The sequence below is a fragment of the Marmota marmota genome, unplaced genomic scaffold (genome assembly GCF_001458135.2).
Source record: "Marmota marmota marmota unplaced genomic scaffold, marMar, whole genome shotgun sequence".
Taxonomy (NCBI): domain Eukaryota; kingdom Metazoa; phylum Chordata; class Mammalia; order Rodentia; family Sciuridae; genus Marmota; species Marmota marmota.
The window spans coordinates 53,475,660-53,490,736 of record NW_026000037.1 but is presented as its reverse complement, the minus strand read 5'-3'; the positions used below and the strand labels follow the sequence as shown (position 1 = coordinate 53,490,736).

At 33.3% G+C, this 15,077-nt stretch overlaps 1 protein-coding gene across 2 annotated transcripts in view; it reads left to right on the top strand.

The window, feature by feature from the left end:
• Positions 1–15,077, top strand: part of Scn7a (sodium voltage-gated channel alpha subunit 7) — an 83,234-nt gene that overhangs the window by 53,988 nt on the left and 14,169 nt on the right. For both annotated transcript variants that reach the window (XM_015479269.2, XM_048812409.1), the window contains exons 13-17: positions 1,144–1,317; positions 2,796–3,152; positions 7,059–7,496; positions 10,607–10,712; positions 12,575–12,729. In XM_015479269.2, the coding sequence (XP_015334755.1) occupies positions 1,144–1,317; positions 2,796–3,152; positions 7,059–7,496; positions 10,607–10,712; positions 12,575–12,729 (1,230 nt within the window). The remainder of the gene's footprint in view (positions 1–1,143; positions 1,318–2,795; positions 3,153–7,058; positions 7,497–10,606; positions 10,713–12,574; positions 12,730–15,077) is intronic.

Here is a 15,077-nt window from a genome sequence, read left to right as displayed (position 1 = left end):
GAGAGAGAGAGAGAGAGAGAGAGAGAGAGAGAGAGAGAGATTGAGATTCCTACCCAGATGCTCATGGTAAACCTAATTGGAAATTTCTATTGCCTCTGCCTTCCCAAATATACATTCTTTCACTTAGTACCTCTGTTCCATAGGTCAGAGTAGGTACAGGTGGAATAACAGGCACTGACACCTGAATTCTGGATTCTGAATCCTGATTCTAGAAGTTCCTGGCTCACCTGTTCCTTAACCACTTGTCTTTGTCTCAGATTGGAGCCTGTAATTTTGGCAAGGTATTTTTGAGATTCACCTGTCCTTTTTCCACATACAATGCAAAATACAGAACAGGTTTCTGTGAGTTTAAAAACAGGTAACATTTAAACAAATGTATACTGTTTAAATTTCTTTGCTTTCATTGTCAACATCTAGCTGCTTGGTTCCAATACAGACAAGACTACTACTATCAGTTTCGAATTATACATTTACTCAATATTAAAACATTAATTTGGTTATTTCTGCCAGTATAGTTTTTGTTTATTTATTTAGCCTGGGGATTGAACCCAGGGGCCCTTAACCACTGAGCCACATCCCCAGCCCTTTTTATCTTTTATTTTGAGACAGGTTCTCACTAAGTTCTTAGTGTCTTGCTTAAAGTGACAAGGCTGGTTTTGAACTCATGATCCAGGAGGATCTTGAGGTCTCAGTCTTACAAGCCACTGGGATTTCATGTGCCACCTTGCAAGTACAGTTTAAAAGACAGTTGCCATAGGTTTACTTTATAGTTTTTTCCTAGATCATAAATGTACTTAAAAAAATTCTCTCACAGATGGAAAAATTAAATTTCTTAAGATGTACTCCAGATTTTAAAAGAAACTATTCAAGAATGGAAATTTCCACTCTCAAATATTCTTTTGATTTCTTCAACACGAGTTTTTATTAAAATAATCAGAGATTCCATATATAGGTACCTTGCATTAAGTTGTTAAATAAAATGCATGTGTCTCTCATTATAGACTCAAGAGCTGGTTAATTTTAGAGAGAGGAGCTGTAAAAAATGGGGGTGAACATTGATGTTGTATCTTAAAGCTTCTGTGCCTGAAGTTTCTGATGCAGGTATTGGAATCATTCTCACCCACATGTTTTGTTTTTATTTAGGTTTTCCTTGGAATTTTTACAGCAGAAATGATTTTTAAAATAATTGCCATGAATCCATATTGGTATTTCCAAGTAGGCTGGAACATTTTTGATAGTTTAATTGTGTTACAAGGTTTGGCAGAACTTTATCTAGCAAATATTGAAGGATTGGCCCTTTGTCAATCATTCAGGATGGTAAGTAGAATCCATTGCCTGATTTTTGTTTCATCAACGTTTATCTCAGCTTCCTCAGACATTACATGAGTTGATTCAAATATAAAATGTTCGAATTAAATAGATGAATGAATTAATGTATAAAGGACCTCATGGAGAAAAAAAAAAGCATTTCCCAACACTATTATTATAGAATTAAAATATTTAAGGCCACAGAGATTTGACACACAGTGATAGGAACCAGTGCTAGGGTGTCTGGGTAAAACAATGACAAGTTCCAGAAATAAAATTTCCACATGGGACTAAGAAGCTAGAATCAGACAAATGTTTCTAAATGTAGGATAGCAGAATTTATCTTAAACTTGTTTTAAAATGGTAGATTGTTAGTATGGAGATTATTAGGTCTACAGGTAGGGAGATGGTGAGCATCAGAAAATTTGTCAAAGAAATAAATTGTATTAGAACAACATTTATGGAAATGTTAACCCCCCCCCCAAAAAAAATAGTTTTGTCCTACTCTGGAGAGAGTTTAAAACATATAGGAGGGATCTGGAACAATGAAGCAGGTTGAGCTTCTCCAGATCATTACTTCCTAGAGGGTAGCTTCCTCAGAATCCTGCCTTAAATCCTCAACCATCAATGTTAGCATAATAATAAAAATATATACAAGATGTAGTCATCAAATTTATGGGTGAAACAAGACTGGCAAATGCAGAAGATGTTATAAAAGATAGTATCAAAATATTTTAAGGGTTACTAATGAACTGAATCTAACATGGTTAAATTTTATATTGGTTAATATAAAGCCTTACTCTTGAGTCCAGAAAGCTAACTATATACTAGAAAAGATCGGAAGATATAGTTCATGTTATGTGTAGGTTTTAGAAGACTCTAAGTACACTATGCTAACTCTAGTTATAGTACACAAAAATATTAAGCTAATTTTATACTGTATAAATACAAATTTAAAAATCTAATAAAATAGAAGTATATTTAGACTAAACCTGGAGTGCTGCATTTGGTCTTGGATATGTGATTTTTAAAATAAAAATATACAATAAGATCTTCAATGTCAAAATTCAGTGGATCCTGATGAAACTTTTCAGTGTCACCTGTATGTATAATGTGAAAAATTTTCCAATGCTTGTGAAAAGCAAAAAAAAAAAAGAATGGATACTTGTCCTACCAGATATTAAAACATAAATCTATAGTGATTATAAGAGCACAATACAAAATTGGAGTTGACAAATAGATCAATAGAAAAGGATATAAACAGTGTACAAAATTACAGAATATGTTAAGATGCATTAAGAAGTATGTAAAATATTCAGAATATTGATGATATATATTAATACTAGTTAATACTAAATATTACTTTAAAGGTGATAAATGTGTATGTGTATATGCATATAAAAATTTTAAATGTACTTCACAATGAGTAACAACCAGGTTTTCTTGTTTGTTTCTTCTTATTGTTGTTGTTTACGTTGCTCTATTAGTTGCGTATTTTCAAGTTGGGGAAATATTGGCCAACATTTGAAATATTGATGCTGACTCTTGGAAACTCACTGTCGGCCCTGAAAGACTTGATTCTGCTGTTGTTCACGTTCATCTTCTTTTCTGCTGTGTTCGGCATGAAGTTGTTTGGTTGGAGTTACAAAGCATGTGTCTGCCGCATAGATGAAAACTGTCAACTCCCACGCTGGCACATGCATGACTTCTTTCATTCCTGCCTTAATGTGTTCCGAATTCTCTGTGGAGAGTGGATAGAAACCTTGTGGGACTGCATGGAGGTAGCAGGCCAACCCTGGTGCATCTCTTTTTACATGATGGTCATTTTAATTGGAAACTTACTGGTAAGGATTCCAAGCTTTTACATTTTCCTTGTAGAAATTGGTGTAATATAGCCTGGTGTTTTCAATGACCCAGTGGTCCATAACTGCATTGTTCAAAATAGAGACCACTATCCACATGTGGCTATTAAGAGTTGAAATATGACTAAGTTTCATTTGAGATGTGCAAGAAATGTAAAAGACACACTGGATTTGAAGTTTTCCCCCAAAATAATATAAATTACGTAGCAATAATTTTTATTGAATGGATTTTAAAATGATGATTCTATTGAAACACTTTTAATTAAATAAAATACATTAGTAAAATTAATTTCACCTGTTTCTCTTTGCACTTATATATTTTTTGTTCAAAATTACATATGGGACTCGCATCATATTACTTTTGTATAGCAATACTTTTATAACCTTGCTACTAAAAGGATCATCAGTATTATGTGGGAGATGCTTAGAAATGCAAAACTCAAACCCCATCCTAGACCTCTGGAAGCATAATCTATATTATGATACTAACCCCAGGTGATTTGTGTGCACATTAAATTGTAAGAAGCACATAAATATAACAATGTCTTTCAAATTCGCCTGCACGTTGGAATTACCTGGGGAATTAATGATAATAGGCTGAATCCTTGGATCCACTCCCAGAGATTCTGATGCTATTCATATGTGAATGTGGCTTGGTCATCAAAATTTTCTAAAAAGTCTCACTTGACTAAATAGTGCAGCAAAGACTGTAAACCGGTAGTCTATAAAAGCGTTATGCATTAACTAAAAGAAAAAGGTTTCACTTTAAAATATTCTAGTAATTTAATGGGTGAATTGAATAAGTGGTTTTCTCTGCTTCTCTTGTATCTTATAAAAATGATTCTTACAGGAAAAAAGACTCAATAATTGCTTTTTATCCATATGTAATAAAGATCAAATACATTTTCCAAAAGACTAGGAAAAATAAATCACAGGTTAGATTAAATTTTATCTGTGCCCTCCCTTATTGTTTCAGCTTCATCTTGTTTATCTCACTGTTATATATTTATCACATTGGCATTGTGTTTATTTCTCGATGTGATTGTCCATTTCCTTATTGAACTGTTAACTCCATGAAAGAAGGGACCATGGCACTTCTCTATGTCACAAAACCTGGAACAGTGCCCAACATGAAAAATACTTTAATATTCTCTGTCCTCTGTCCTCTGTTGCTATGAATACACTTCCAACTCCCAGGGACATAGAACACTATTCTAAATGGATGAAACAAAGCCAAATTGATAGATCAGTACACATAATTCAAAATACCATTGCTAGATCTTGTTTCCATGGTAGTATGGCGCAGAGGTTCAGATGCAGATATTATAGGCGTGTTCTGCCTTTTCTGTCCTCTTTGCACCTTGGTGTTCTGTGTCTTACCAAGACAGCTGCTGCAATCTAAAGCTTCACATATTCATATCATATTGTTTTAGACAGGTTTTTTTTGTTTGTTTTTTTTTGTTGTTGTTGTTGTTTTTTTTTTTTGCTGTTGGGACTAAAGCATCTGAACAGAACAACTGTAGAGGAGGAAAAGTTTATTTGAGGGCTCATAGAGGTCTTCATCCATAGAAGGCCGGCTCCATTCTTTGGAGTTCTAGGTGAGGCTGAACATCATGGGGGACAGTGAACAGCTCCCATCATGGTGATCTGGAAACAGAGACTCCACTTTCCAGATACAAATATATACACCAAAGCCACACCCTAATTCCCATCTCCTCCAACCATACTTTACCACTTCACTTACCACTCAGTTAATTCCTATCAGGGGATTAAGTCACTGATTGAGTTAAGACTCTTTACAACTTGATCATTTCTCCTCTGAACCTTCTTGCATTGTCTCACATGTGAGCTTTTGGGGGACACCTTACATCCAAACCATAACACATATCTAGTCAATGGAGAAGAGAATTCCTTTCTTAAAAGCCACAATAAACTTTTTATTATTTTACTAACTCTGAGTTACATACTCTTTTCTGAACTAATCTCTATTATCCAGGGTGTAGAATACCTTTATTACAGTAAGCTACTCAGAGCCCTCCCTCCCTTGGAGGTAGAGATAGCATCAGTCCGAACCCAAGGACTAATTAGAAAAGGGCAATATCCCAAGTGAAATGTAGATTTCTGTCTCTGAAAGGAAGGGCCATGGCTGTTGAGAAAAGTAACCACAGCCACAACAAGGAGAAAACACACACACACACACACACACACACACACACACACGAACATGTAGTCCAAACTCAAAGAAGCAGAAATGCTGAAGCAAATATATGAACTCCACTCTCTACTTTTCTGGTTTCTACTGACCAGAAACTTCAAGTCATGAACTTCCATTTCCAATTGTTGGCCATCATATTTCTTCTTTATATAAGTCCTTTAAGCTTTATTTCTCTCAGCAGTCATCCATCTCTGGGACACCATGATAGCAGTACTAGAGTAAATACAAGAGGAAAAACAAATGAAAGGGGAGAATTGGTTGATTTTTTACCCTCCACACTTACAATGTGGATGGTGTAAACAGAAACTATTCTGCAGTTTTCAATTTAGTTTTATCTTTTTCTCCTAATAAAATTCCAACACTGATTCAGAACTATATAGAAACCTTTTAAAAATCATATGCAAAGGCAAGAGTTCAATGTGGTTTTCAAAAAATGTTAAGTTGTAGAAAAGTAGAATGCACACCCAAACAAACATAGGTTTAAATTCTAGTTCTATCACTTACTAACTAGTGCTTATTATGCATATTCTGAAGCCTTTTTAAACCTGACTATATTTAATGGGAGAATGAACACAAAAATAATTAATGCTTATGATGTTATCATAACATAAATAAAACAAAATCATTTAGCATCCTATAAACAGTTTATGAATATTTGTTTTATTTCTCTATAAAATTTCAACTTCTGATCTATAGCTTTTGTTAATCATTTAACATTATTTAGAAGTTTAAATTCCTACCAGACCCTTTTTTTTTTTCTAGGTGTTTTACCTATGATTTAGATAGTTGCCACCAGGTGAAATCAGATTGTGGTTGCATAAACCAAACAGTAAATAATATAAATATGTAAATAAATTAAAAACAATACAAAATAGAGTTGCAATGTAATTCTAATCATGCACTATTCCATATATGTGTGTATATTCCCAAATTAAATGTTTGTTAAACTATTAGTAGAATATTAAAATAAAACATCTTCAATATATGTTAGAAGCCTTGATGCATGTTTATTTCTAGATTCTTAATCATACAAATAATTACTTCACCAAATTTTTAATTCTATTTATTTTTCATATTATTTGATTTTGATATGGGCACTTAATTCTCACTCAATGTGGGGATATCTCAAAGTGAAGACAGCCATCTAGAACAGCAACTCATTTTTTGCCTTGAGAAAGACAATATGACTGATAAAATAAGCTTTGGAATAAGACAGTCTTGAGGCTAATCCATGTGACCTTTGATGATATCTGTAAGAGTGCCTTTTTTCATCTCTAAAGGAGAAACAAATCATGTTGCACAGAATGTTGTGAGTTTACAACTAGAGTCCTGGTTACAAGTCTCAGCACAACATCTGCCACGGTGAATAAGAACTGAACAGCCTGTAGACCATATGCTCGGTCCTCAAGTCTTAGGTCACCCTTTTTAGAGGATTGCTTATTATTGTTTTAAAAGAAATACAACATGAGCTACACTTATGCTCCTTTATTGTTTTTTCTTTTATTTATTCTAATTAGTTATACATGACAGTAGAATGAACTTTGTCACATCATATATAAATGGAGTATAACTTCACATTTTTTCTGATTGTATATAATGTAGAATCACATTAGTCATGTAGTCATAAATGCACATAGGGTATTCATTCCACTGTCCTTTACTTTTCCATTTAGGTACTTTACCTCTTTCTGGCACTGGTGAGTTCATTTAGTTCATACAAAGACTCAACAAGTGAAGAGAGCAATGAAGTAAAAAATATCCAGCTTGCAATGGCAAGGATTAAGAAAGGATTAAACTATGTGCTTCATAAAATATTATGCAAAAAGCAAAATGTTCCACAGGAAACAACGGACCATGTAAATGATACATATGTTAAAGAGAACATTTCTGACCATACGCTTTCTGAATTCAGCAACACCCAAGTTTTCCTCAAAGATAAGGAAAAAAGCAGTGGCACAGAGAAAAACACAATGACTGACAATGAAAGCCAATCACTTATCCCCAGCCCCAGTGTCTCAGAAACTGTACCAATTGCTTCAGGAGAATCTGACGTAGAAAATCTGGATAACAAGGAGATTCAGAGCAAGTCAGGCAATGGAGACAGCAGAGATGTAAGATGTTTTATTTTCCTGATTGCTGATTATGTATGGTGGTGTTGATAAGGAAGTCAGTTTATGCTGAATTTCTGGATTTAGATTACCCTTTCAACCCTATCTCCCTCACTCCTAGCTCCTGTTGTTATGCTCTTGATTATATTACTTAAATTACTTACACTTCTAAACTTTAATTTCTTCATCTATAAATGAGGGTAAAGTTGTACTTCTTAAGGAAGTACAAGACTCAAGATAGAAGTAAGAAAAATAGTCTAATAGCACAATCAACCATACCTAATATATCATAATCACTTAGAAAACATTAACATAATTGTGAAATTCTATAAATCAATAAGCAGACAGTGATGAAAAGCATACTAAAAAACTAAGTTTGTAAAAATCAATGGGTGTGATTGGAAAAGTCATTCAACTTCCCTGTGCTTTATCATCTTCAAGGTATGAGAATGGACTAGAAGAGAGCAAATATTCTTTTTTACTTGCTCAAATTCAAAGGATCTACTCATTTTATTTCTGCAACACATAAAATAAGTAATTACATTAGACTAAAAGAATAAGAAGAAAAACTAAGAGTTTGAATTATGAAGAGGGGGTAGCTTTGTGAACTACTGGCTTCAAAAAAAGAAAGGGGTTACATTTTTTAAGAAGAGCAGGTGTTGTTGGCTTACTGTTTGTTCCCTTACTGGAAGAGTCTTATAATCTCCATTTGTAATGACTTAACTAGAGGTATGATCTAATAGAAAGCCAAACCTACAGGATCACATAATGTACTACGGGCTTTTTGCTTTGGACCTATGTGAGGAATCATTTCAGTTTGCTCAAAATCCTCAAGAAGGAACAGAGAATGCCTTTTGCAGGGGTCCAACATCTCTATACCATTTTCTCCCCCAGAACTCTCCTGGCTTGACAGATCTTCTTCATAATTACTTCTCAAATTGGTATTTTAGAAAAATTGAATTTCACTTAAAAAGGATCTTTCTAGCATCTGTCAAAGACAACTTTGTCTTAGTTAGAGAAACATTTTCTCCCCTTAACTTACTCAATAGTCTCAAGTATATTTACATTTAATTAATACCATTAAAAGAAGACAGGAGAAATTTCTGCCAAAAACCCTACTCTACCATCTCTGAAGACTTTGACTACCATTCATCTCTAGATAAATTCATATTGGCAGATTTCTGGAAACTTCTTGCAGCATCTTTAGAAAGTCTGGAGTATGAAAATACATAAGAAAGACTTAATGTAAAAATAAATGTAAGTGTTCAAATTTCAGAAGTTGTCATGTATACTACATGATTATTTAGTCCTATTTCTTGGTTAACTACTCACAGGAGATGTATTCATTTACTTATATGTTTAGTTATGCATATAATTTCATTAATCAGATTTCAGATTCTGCATCCAGTAAATATTTAATATGTTGATCTAAGAAAATCAGAGAATAAAACATAAAAACCACATGTGATCTGATAATTCATACAGTACTATTTTTATATTTGTGCTTGCAGTATTTTAATTGTTTTAATTAAAATTTGTATTTATTGTAAAAATAATACACTTTACATCTGATTTTGTAACTTTTTCTATAACCTAGCAGTATTCATAGTCACTTTTATGCCATTAAATAATCTACTAAAATAAATTATTTGTAATTTTGATCTCAATTGATTTTTTTAAAAATTAGAAAACAGTGTTTATGAAAAATTCACTTCAAGAAGTATGTGAACAAGGGTTTTAAAAACTCAAAAATATAATTATAAGGTTTACGACTGTAACAATTGAATGCCAAAATATTATAGTTCTTTATAATTTCCTACTCTTAGATAACTACATTTCTACAGTTTTTTTTTCCCTTTAGAAATCAACAAAGAAGACATAAAGCGAATTGAGACTTGAAATAACTTTTTAAAACTCAGTTTTGTTGGGTAACATTTCTCTGGAAGCTTAATTTTGTTTAGTTGAGCACCATAATCATTTGCCGACAACTGGCATTATAAGGATTAAAGCAAAACTTTCTGTTATTCATGCTTATTGAAAACCAAAAGACATGATAAAATATTTATAATATTTATAATTTCCTCTTTTGTTTGAGTTCTATCCAAGTCACACTGGCTTTCTTGGAAATGTTAGAAAATACAATTGATATGCCATTAACTTTAGGATCATGGTGATTTGTTGGATGATATGTTGTATATTTATTCTTAAATAAGGAAAAATAAAGACTATGTGAAAATAATTTTAATTAAAGATAAAGCATGTCATTTGCATTATTATCATATGTACAAAGCAGTGATCACCTGGGTTTAGCCAGACTTGAACTTTAGTCAAGAGTAGAGAGGAAAATAAGATTCATCTCTACAACAAGGCTCTTTCCATAGGACTCGTGCCACTCTCCTACATCTGTCCTAGGTGATACTCCTTGTGTCTTTCCCTCATTTTATTTCAACAGTAGCCTCATATCAGTGCCATCCACTGATGAGAAACACAAGACTGTCTGGACTGAATTTTACAATAAAAGCTATATGCATGATTATCTATTCACATAGCATCAAGGAATGATTTACTTTGATGCTACTCATCTACAAGAAAGAGCATATAAGCCACCCTTGGTTTTTGTTTTTTTTAAGAGAGAGAGAGAGAGATAGAGAGAATTTTTTTAATATTTATTTTTTAATTTTCGGCGGACACAACATCTTTGTTTGTATGTGGTGCTGAGGATCGAACCTGGGCCGCACGCATGCCAGGCGAGCGCGCTACTGCTTGAGCCACATCCCCAGCCCAACACCCTTGTTAATAGCCTTAATAAAACTTTGGATCCCAAATCCTTTCATAAATTGAGTGATAGTTTATGCATTTATGAACAAAATGTTATTACCTAAATGTTCATTTTAATCTAAAGTTATTTTAGCATACATTATTTGTTTAAAAACATCAACTCACACCAATAAATGCACATTTCAGTATCATTAAATTGGCCTAAAGTCTTTTAAACCTAAAAATGTTCTTTCTGTACATATTTTTTCTCACTTTTGAAAATGAATGAAATGAAACTTAGTGACAATGAGCAAATTAAACTCACAACTCTTTTGGTGGGTCTTTATTTATTTTAGAAAATAAAGCAATCTAGCTCATCTGAATGCAGTACCGTTGATATTGCTATCTCTGAAGAAGAGGAAATGGTATATGAATGTGAAAAGTCAAAGTATCTTAAAAATGGTAAGACAAATGTTTCTTTGGTAATGTTATGGAAATTAGACTAAATGTCCCTTAATCTAAATAATACCATTGAATTGACTTTTAATGTAAAGAGTTTGTTTATTTATTTATTTATTTTGCAAAGGGATACAAATATTAACATGCATGAACACTGTCCCAAATCCTGGTAGACATTTATAAAAATTTCAAGAAAAAAGTCAACATTGGAGAAAGAGGGATAGAGCCTATTTCCTAGAGAGCCTAATGTAGTGGTTGAAAAGATTGACTCTGGAATCAGACAAATGTGTACTATTTACTTATCTTCTCTCTGTTTCCTAATCTTCAAAATTATAAGCCCCCTGGGGTTATTAAAAATATTAAATAAGTGTGTATGTGTGCATGTGTATGTACATATAATCTCAGAAGAGAAAGAGAACCTGACCCAAGGAAGAAGTAGCATTCAGTAAAATAACATCATCATCAGCAGCAGCAGCATTTACTGAATTGTCTTATAGTTAATGTAGAAAAGAAGCATGAGTAGTGGTATGGCAGTGAAATATTGTTTATGATGTTGATTTCATTGATCATGCTATAAATAATATTAGGTAAAACTCATCATGTCCATATTTAATTTTACACTGTTAATTGTATACCTATATATATTAAAATAGAGCATGATTTAGGACTAAAACAGAAAATCAGCATAGTTAAATCAGCGCTGGAAAAATACATGTGTGTATGTGCATTCACTGAAGTGAATATGTGTGTGTGTGTGTGTGTGTGTGTGTGTATGTATAGAAGTGGACATATTTATATGTTGAAGTATTTTTATACCTCATGGATTGAGGTCAATATTTAAAATATTCATGAAAACATCTTACAGCTTTCATAGGAAAACAAATCATGATGATGACACACTTCTATGCTTCATATGAATATTAGAAGTGTCTACTATATGGTTCCAGTCAGTAATCTGACCCACTAGGTATATAGCACACACCATTCAATTACTTATAATTAAAATTAGTTTCTTAGCAATATTAATGAATGATTACAGGTTTGAACATTTGACATCACTGAAAAGTCATCAAAATGGAACTGCTAAGTACTCAAATTTCTATCTTCACAATAATAATCTGTTCTTAGCAGCTTAAGCTCTATGTTGCTTATCATCTAAGACAAAGAAGAAACATGTCCTGTATTTTTTGACTAGAGATGTATAATTTGACACTGAGCAAAATTGTAAAATGAAATGTTTTTACTTTAAATTCCACCCACATCCATTTCTTCATTTTCTCACCTGTTAATCATTCCACTTTTAAGCCTCACATTTTCTTCTTGCAACTCTCTTGACTGGAAGGCAAAGTTCAGTTTCAAACACATACACACATCCCACAACGTACTCCATAACCCTTGTTACCTCCTTTAACAGTCACAATCCAATTTCCCATGCCCATGCCAACCAAGAACTAAAATTGAAACAATACACTTTATTATATCTCTTTAACGTCTTAAAAGAATTTGTGTTTCTAAACAGGAATGTCACATGATATCAAAATGCAATGTTCAGAAGATAATTGTAAGAGCAAGGAATTAATTCTGTTCTCAGATTGTCCTGCATAGTGAGGGGATGTTCTAAGTCACCCTGCCTTTTCCAACTCCTTTTCTCTTACTACTAATGAGCCAACAAGTTAAGCTTTTCTTTTTCCCCTTAGTGATTATACACACTATAGTAAAGGTAACAATCAAATGTTCACAAATATGAGACCAGCTGTATTAGAGTCTATAAATAAATAATTATGAAGGCATAGAGAAGAAGGTTTGAGATGTTTCTTTCCATGCATTTGCTACATGCTTGTTCTGGATGGTTTCATTTTTGACAGGTTTTGACCAAAGATCTTCACCTGGTCAAATCAGTAGAGTATCCAAGAAAGCAAAAATTTGGCAGAACATAAGGAAAACCTGCTGCAAGATAGTAGAAAACAGTTGGTTTAGGTGTTTCATTGGCCTCGTGACTCTGCTAAGCACAGGTGCCCTGGTAAGTGAGCCCACCGTTTGAGTGATGTTTAATGGGGACAAATGTTTCATAATTCTTGCTTTCAGAAAGTCACCTTGCCAGATTTCTTTTCCCAGAATACTTATTACTTAGTACAGCACCAACTTTCACATTCTGTGATTTTAGTTTTAGAAACTCTATGTTACACTTTCTTGGAAAGTTCATCAATGTATCATTTAATATGAATATTAAATTTAAGTGTAAAGATTTAATCAATAGTGTCATTTCAAAATATATGAGTTACAGCGGGAAAAGTAAATAAAAAAATACCTGATTCTCCTGATTTTAATAAAGTTTTAATTAATAATTTAGGTACTCAAAACTGTTATATTGTCGTGGTACTATGGTTCCTATTCCACAACAGAAAGGAAGTATTACATGATTTTTAAGGGCCTTTGAACTGTGAATGTGTTTACCCTTTGACCCAAAGATCGTAATTCTGGAATATTATCCTACAAATATCTGAACATGTACTAATTGCGTAAAAGAGGTTATTCACAGAAAGATTTTTTTAATAATAGTAAAGTTTGGGTGGGGAGAAAGTCTATAATAGGTGAGCATTTCTAGTATGTTACAATGACCTCATGGATTACTGTGCAATTAATTTTAAAAAATGATGCCAAATGCATACTGATACTGCAATACTCCTTGATATGGTAAAGAAAAATAAGAAAGGTCTAGTATAATATGTAGTCATGCTGCATTTTATGTAGGAAAAGAAGACTAGAATGTGTAGTGAATTTGGTTGCATTTGGTTAAAATAGGTCAAATCTGAATATACAAGAACTAGTTAATTGTGTGATATAGGGCAAAGACATTGAAGTCATGGTTGGGAACCAGACTTTGCAACTAATGTCTTTTCAAAGTAAGCTTTATATTGATGCTTAGCACACATTCTGAAGACTGTACATCACGTCTTGGGTGTCCAGCATCAATGATCTACATAGAGTGAATGCACCTGTGTAATTGTCACTTGGACTGATAAACAGAACATCACTGAAACTCTAGAACTGTACTCTCACCCCTTGCAGTTACTTCCCCTCTCCAATTGGTAGTCATTTTGTGGATGTCAAATGCCATAGATTACTTTTATCCATGTTTGTACTGTATAATAATAGGTGCAAAAAGTTCTGTGCTTGTTTATTTCTTCCTCTTTGCATCTTGGAGCATCCCACTTTCTTGTGATCATTGGAGTCAATTATTCCTTTAGTCTGGTAACTTCTTTCTTTTCATCTTACTACAAAATTTACCATATGACATCTTAGTTCGAGTTTTAGTGAAGACAGACTGTCTTCTAATGCCCTATTCTAGAATCAAAAACCTCTGATTCCACTTTTCCCAGTGTTAAGGTAAGGGAAGAACAAATACCCAAGCTGACTTGCTAGATGCTCTTCCCTACATCTTTTTCCATCACAGATTTTTTTCAAGCATCATGGTATCTTTACATGGCTCAAGGGGAACAGTTACTTAGAATGTAACAAATCTATTTTAGAATACTTTCTTGCACTAGGCCCTACTGAAAAGTAACAGTTTTCATGTGGTATTGTCATACCCACTGGTATTGTCAGTCTTTCTTAGTTTTAGAAGATGTATGTCTCTCCAAAAGATCTAGAGAATTTACTATTTCTTGTTCCTAAGATGAGATTTATAGGATGTCATCATATAATGATGAATATGATGTTAATTACTGTCACTGGAGAGTGACTGCATAATCGACATATTTGCCCTTTTATCTAGCTTTATATTCTATCCTCTCTGATCAAGCTTGTAGTAGACTAAAGAATGGTTTCTAAATATGCTCATGTCATAATCCTCAGACCTTGTGAATATTAATATATGGCAAAAGGGTCTTCTCAGATATAATTAATTTAGAATCTTAGACTGGGGATATCACCCTGGATTATCCATATGGACCTGATGTAATCACTGAGGTCCTTACAAAAAAGATGCAAGAGGAGTCAGAGTCAGAAGAAAAGATGATATGAGGATGAAAGTGCCTACCCTGGCGTCAGATGCTCTGAAGAGGAAGGGAGATGATGCAAGCCAGGTAATGTAGGCAGTCCTCAGAAGCTGAAAAAGAATGGAGATAGATTATCTCTTCAGAGCCTCATAAAGAAATCAGCCCTAGGGCTGAGGGTGTAGCTCAGTGGTAGAGCAACTTGCCTAGTAACCATGAGACATGGGTTTGATCCATAGCACCAATAAATAAATAAATAAATAAATAAATAAATAAATATATTGTTTCCATCTGCAACTAAAAATATACATTAAAAAAAAAAAGAAATCATCCTCCCTAACACTTTGATTTTAGCCCAATGACACAGATCTCA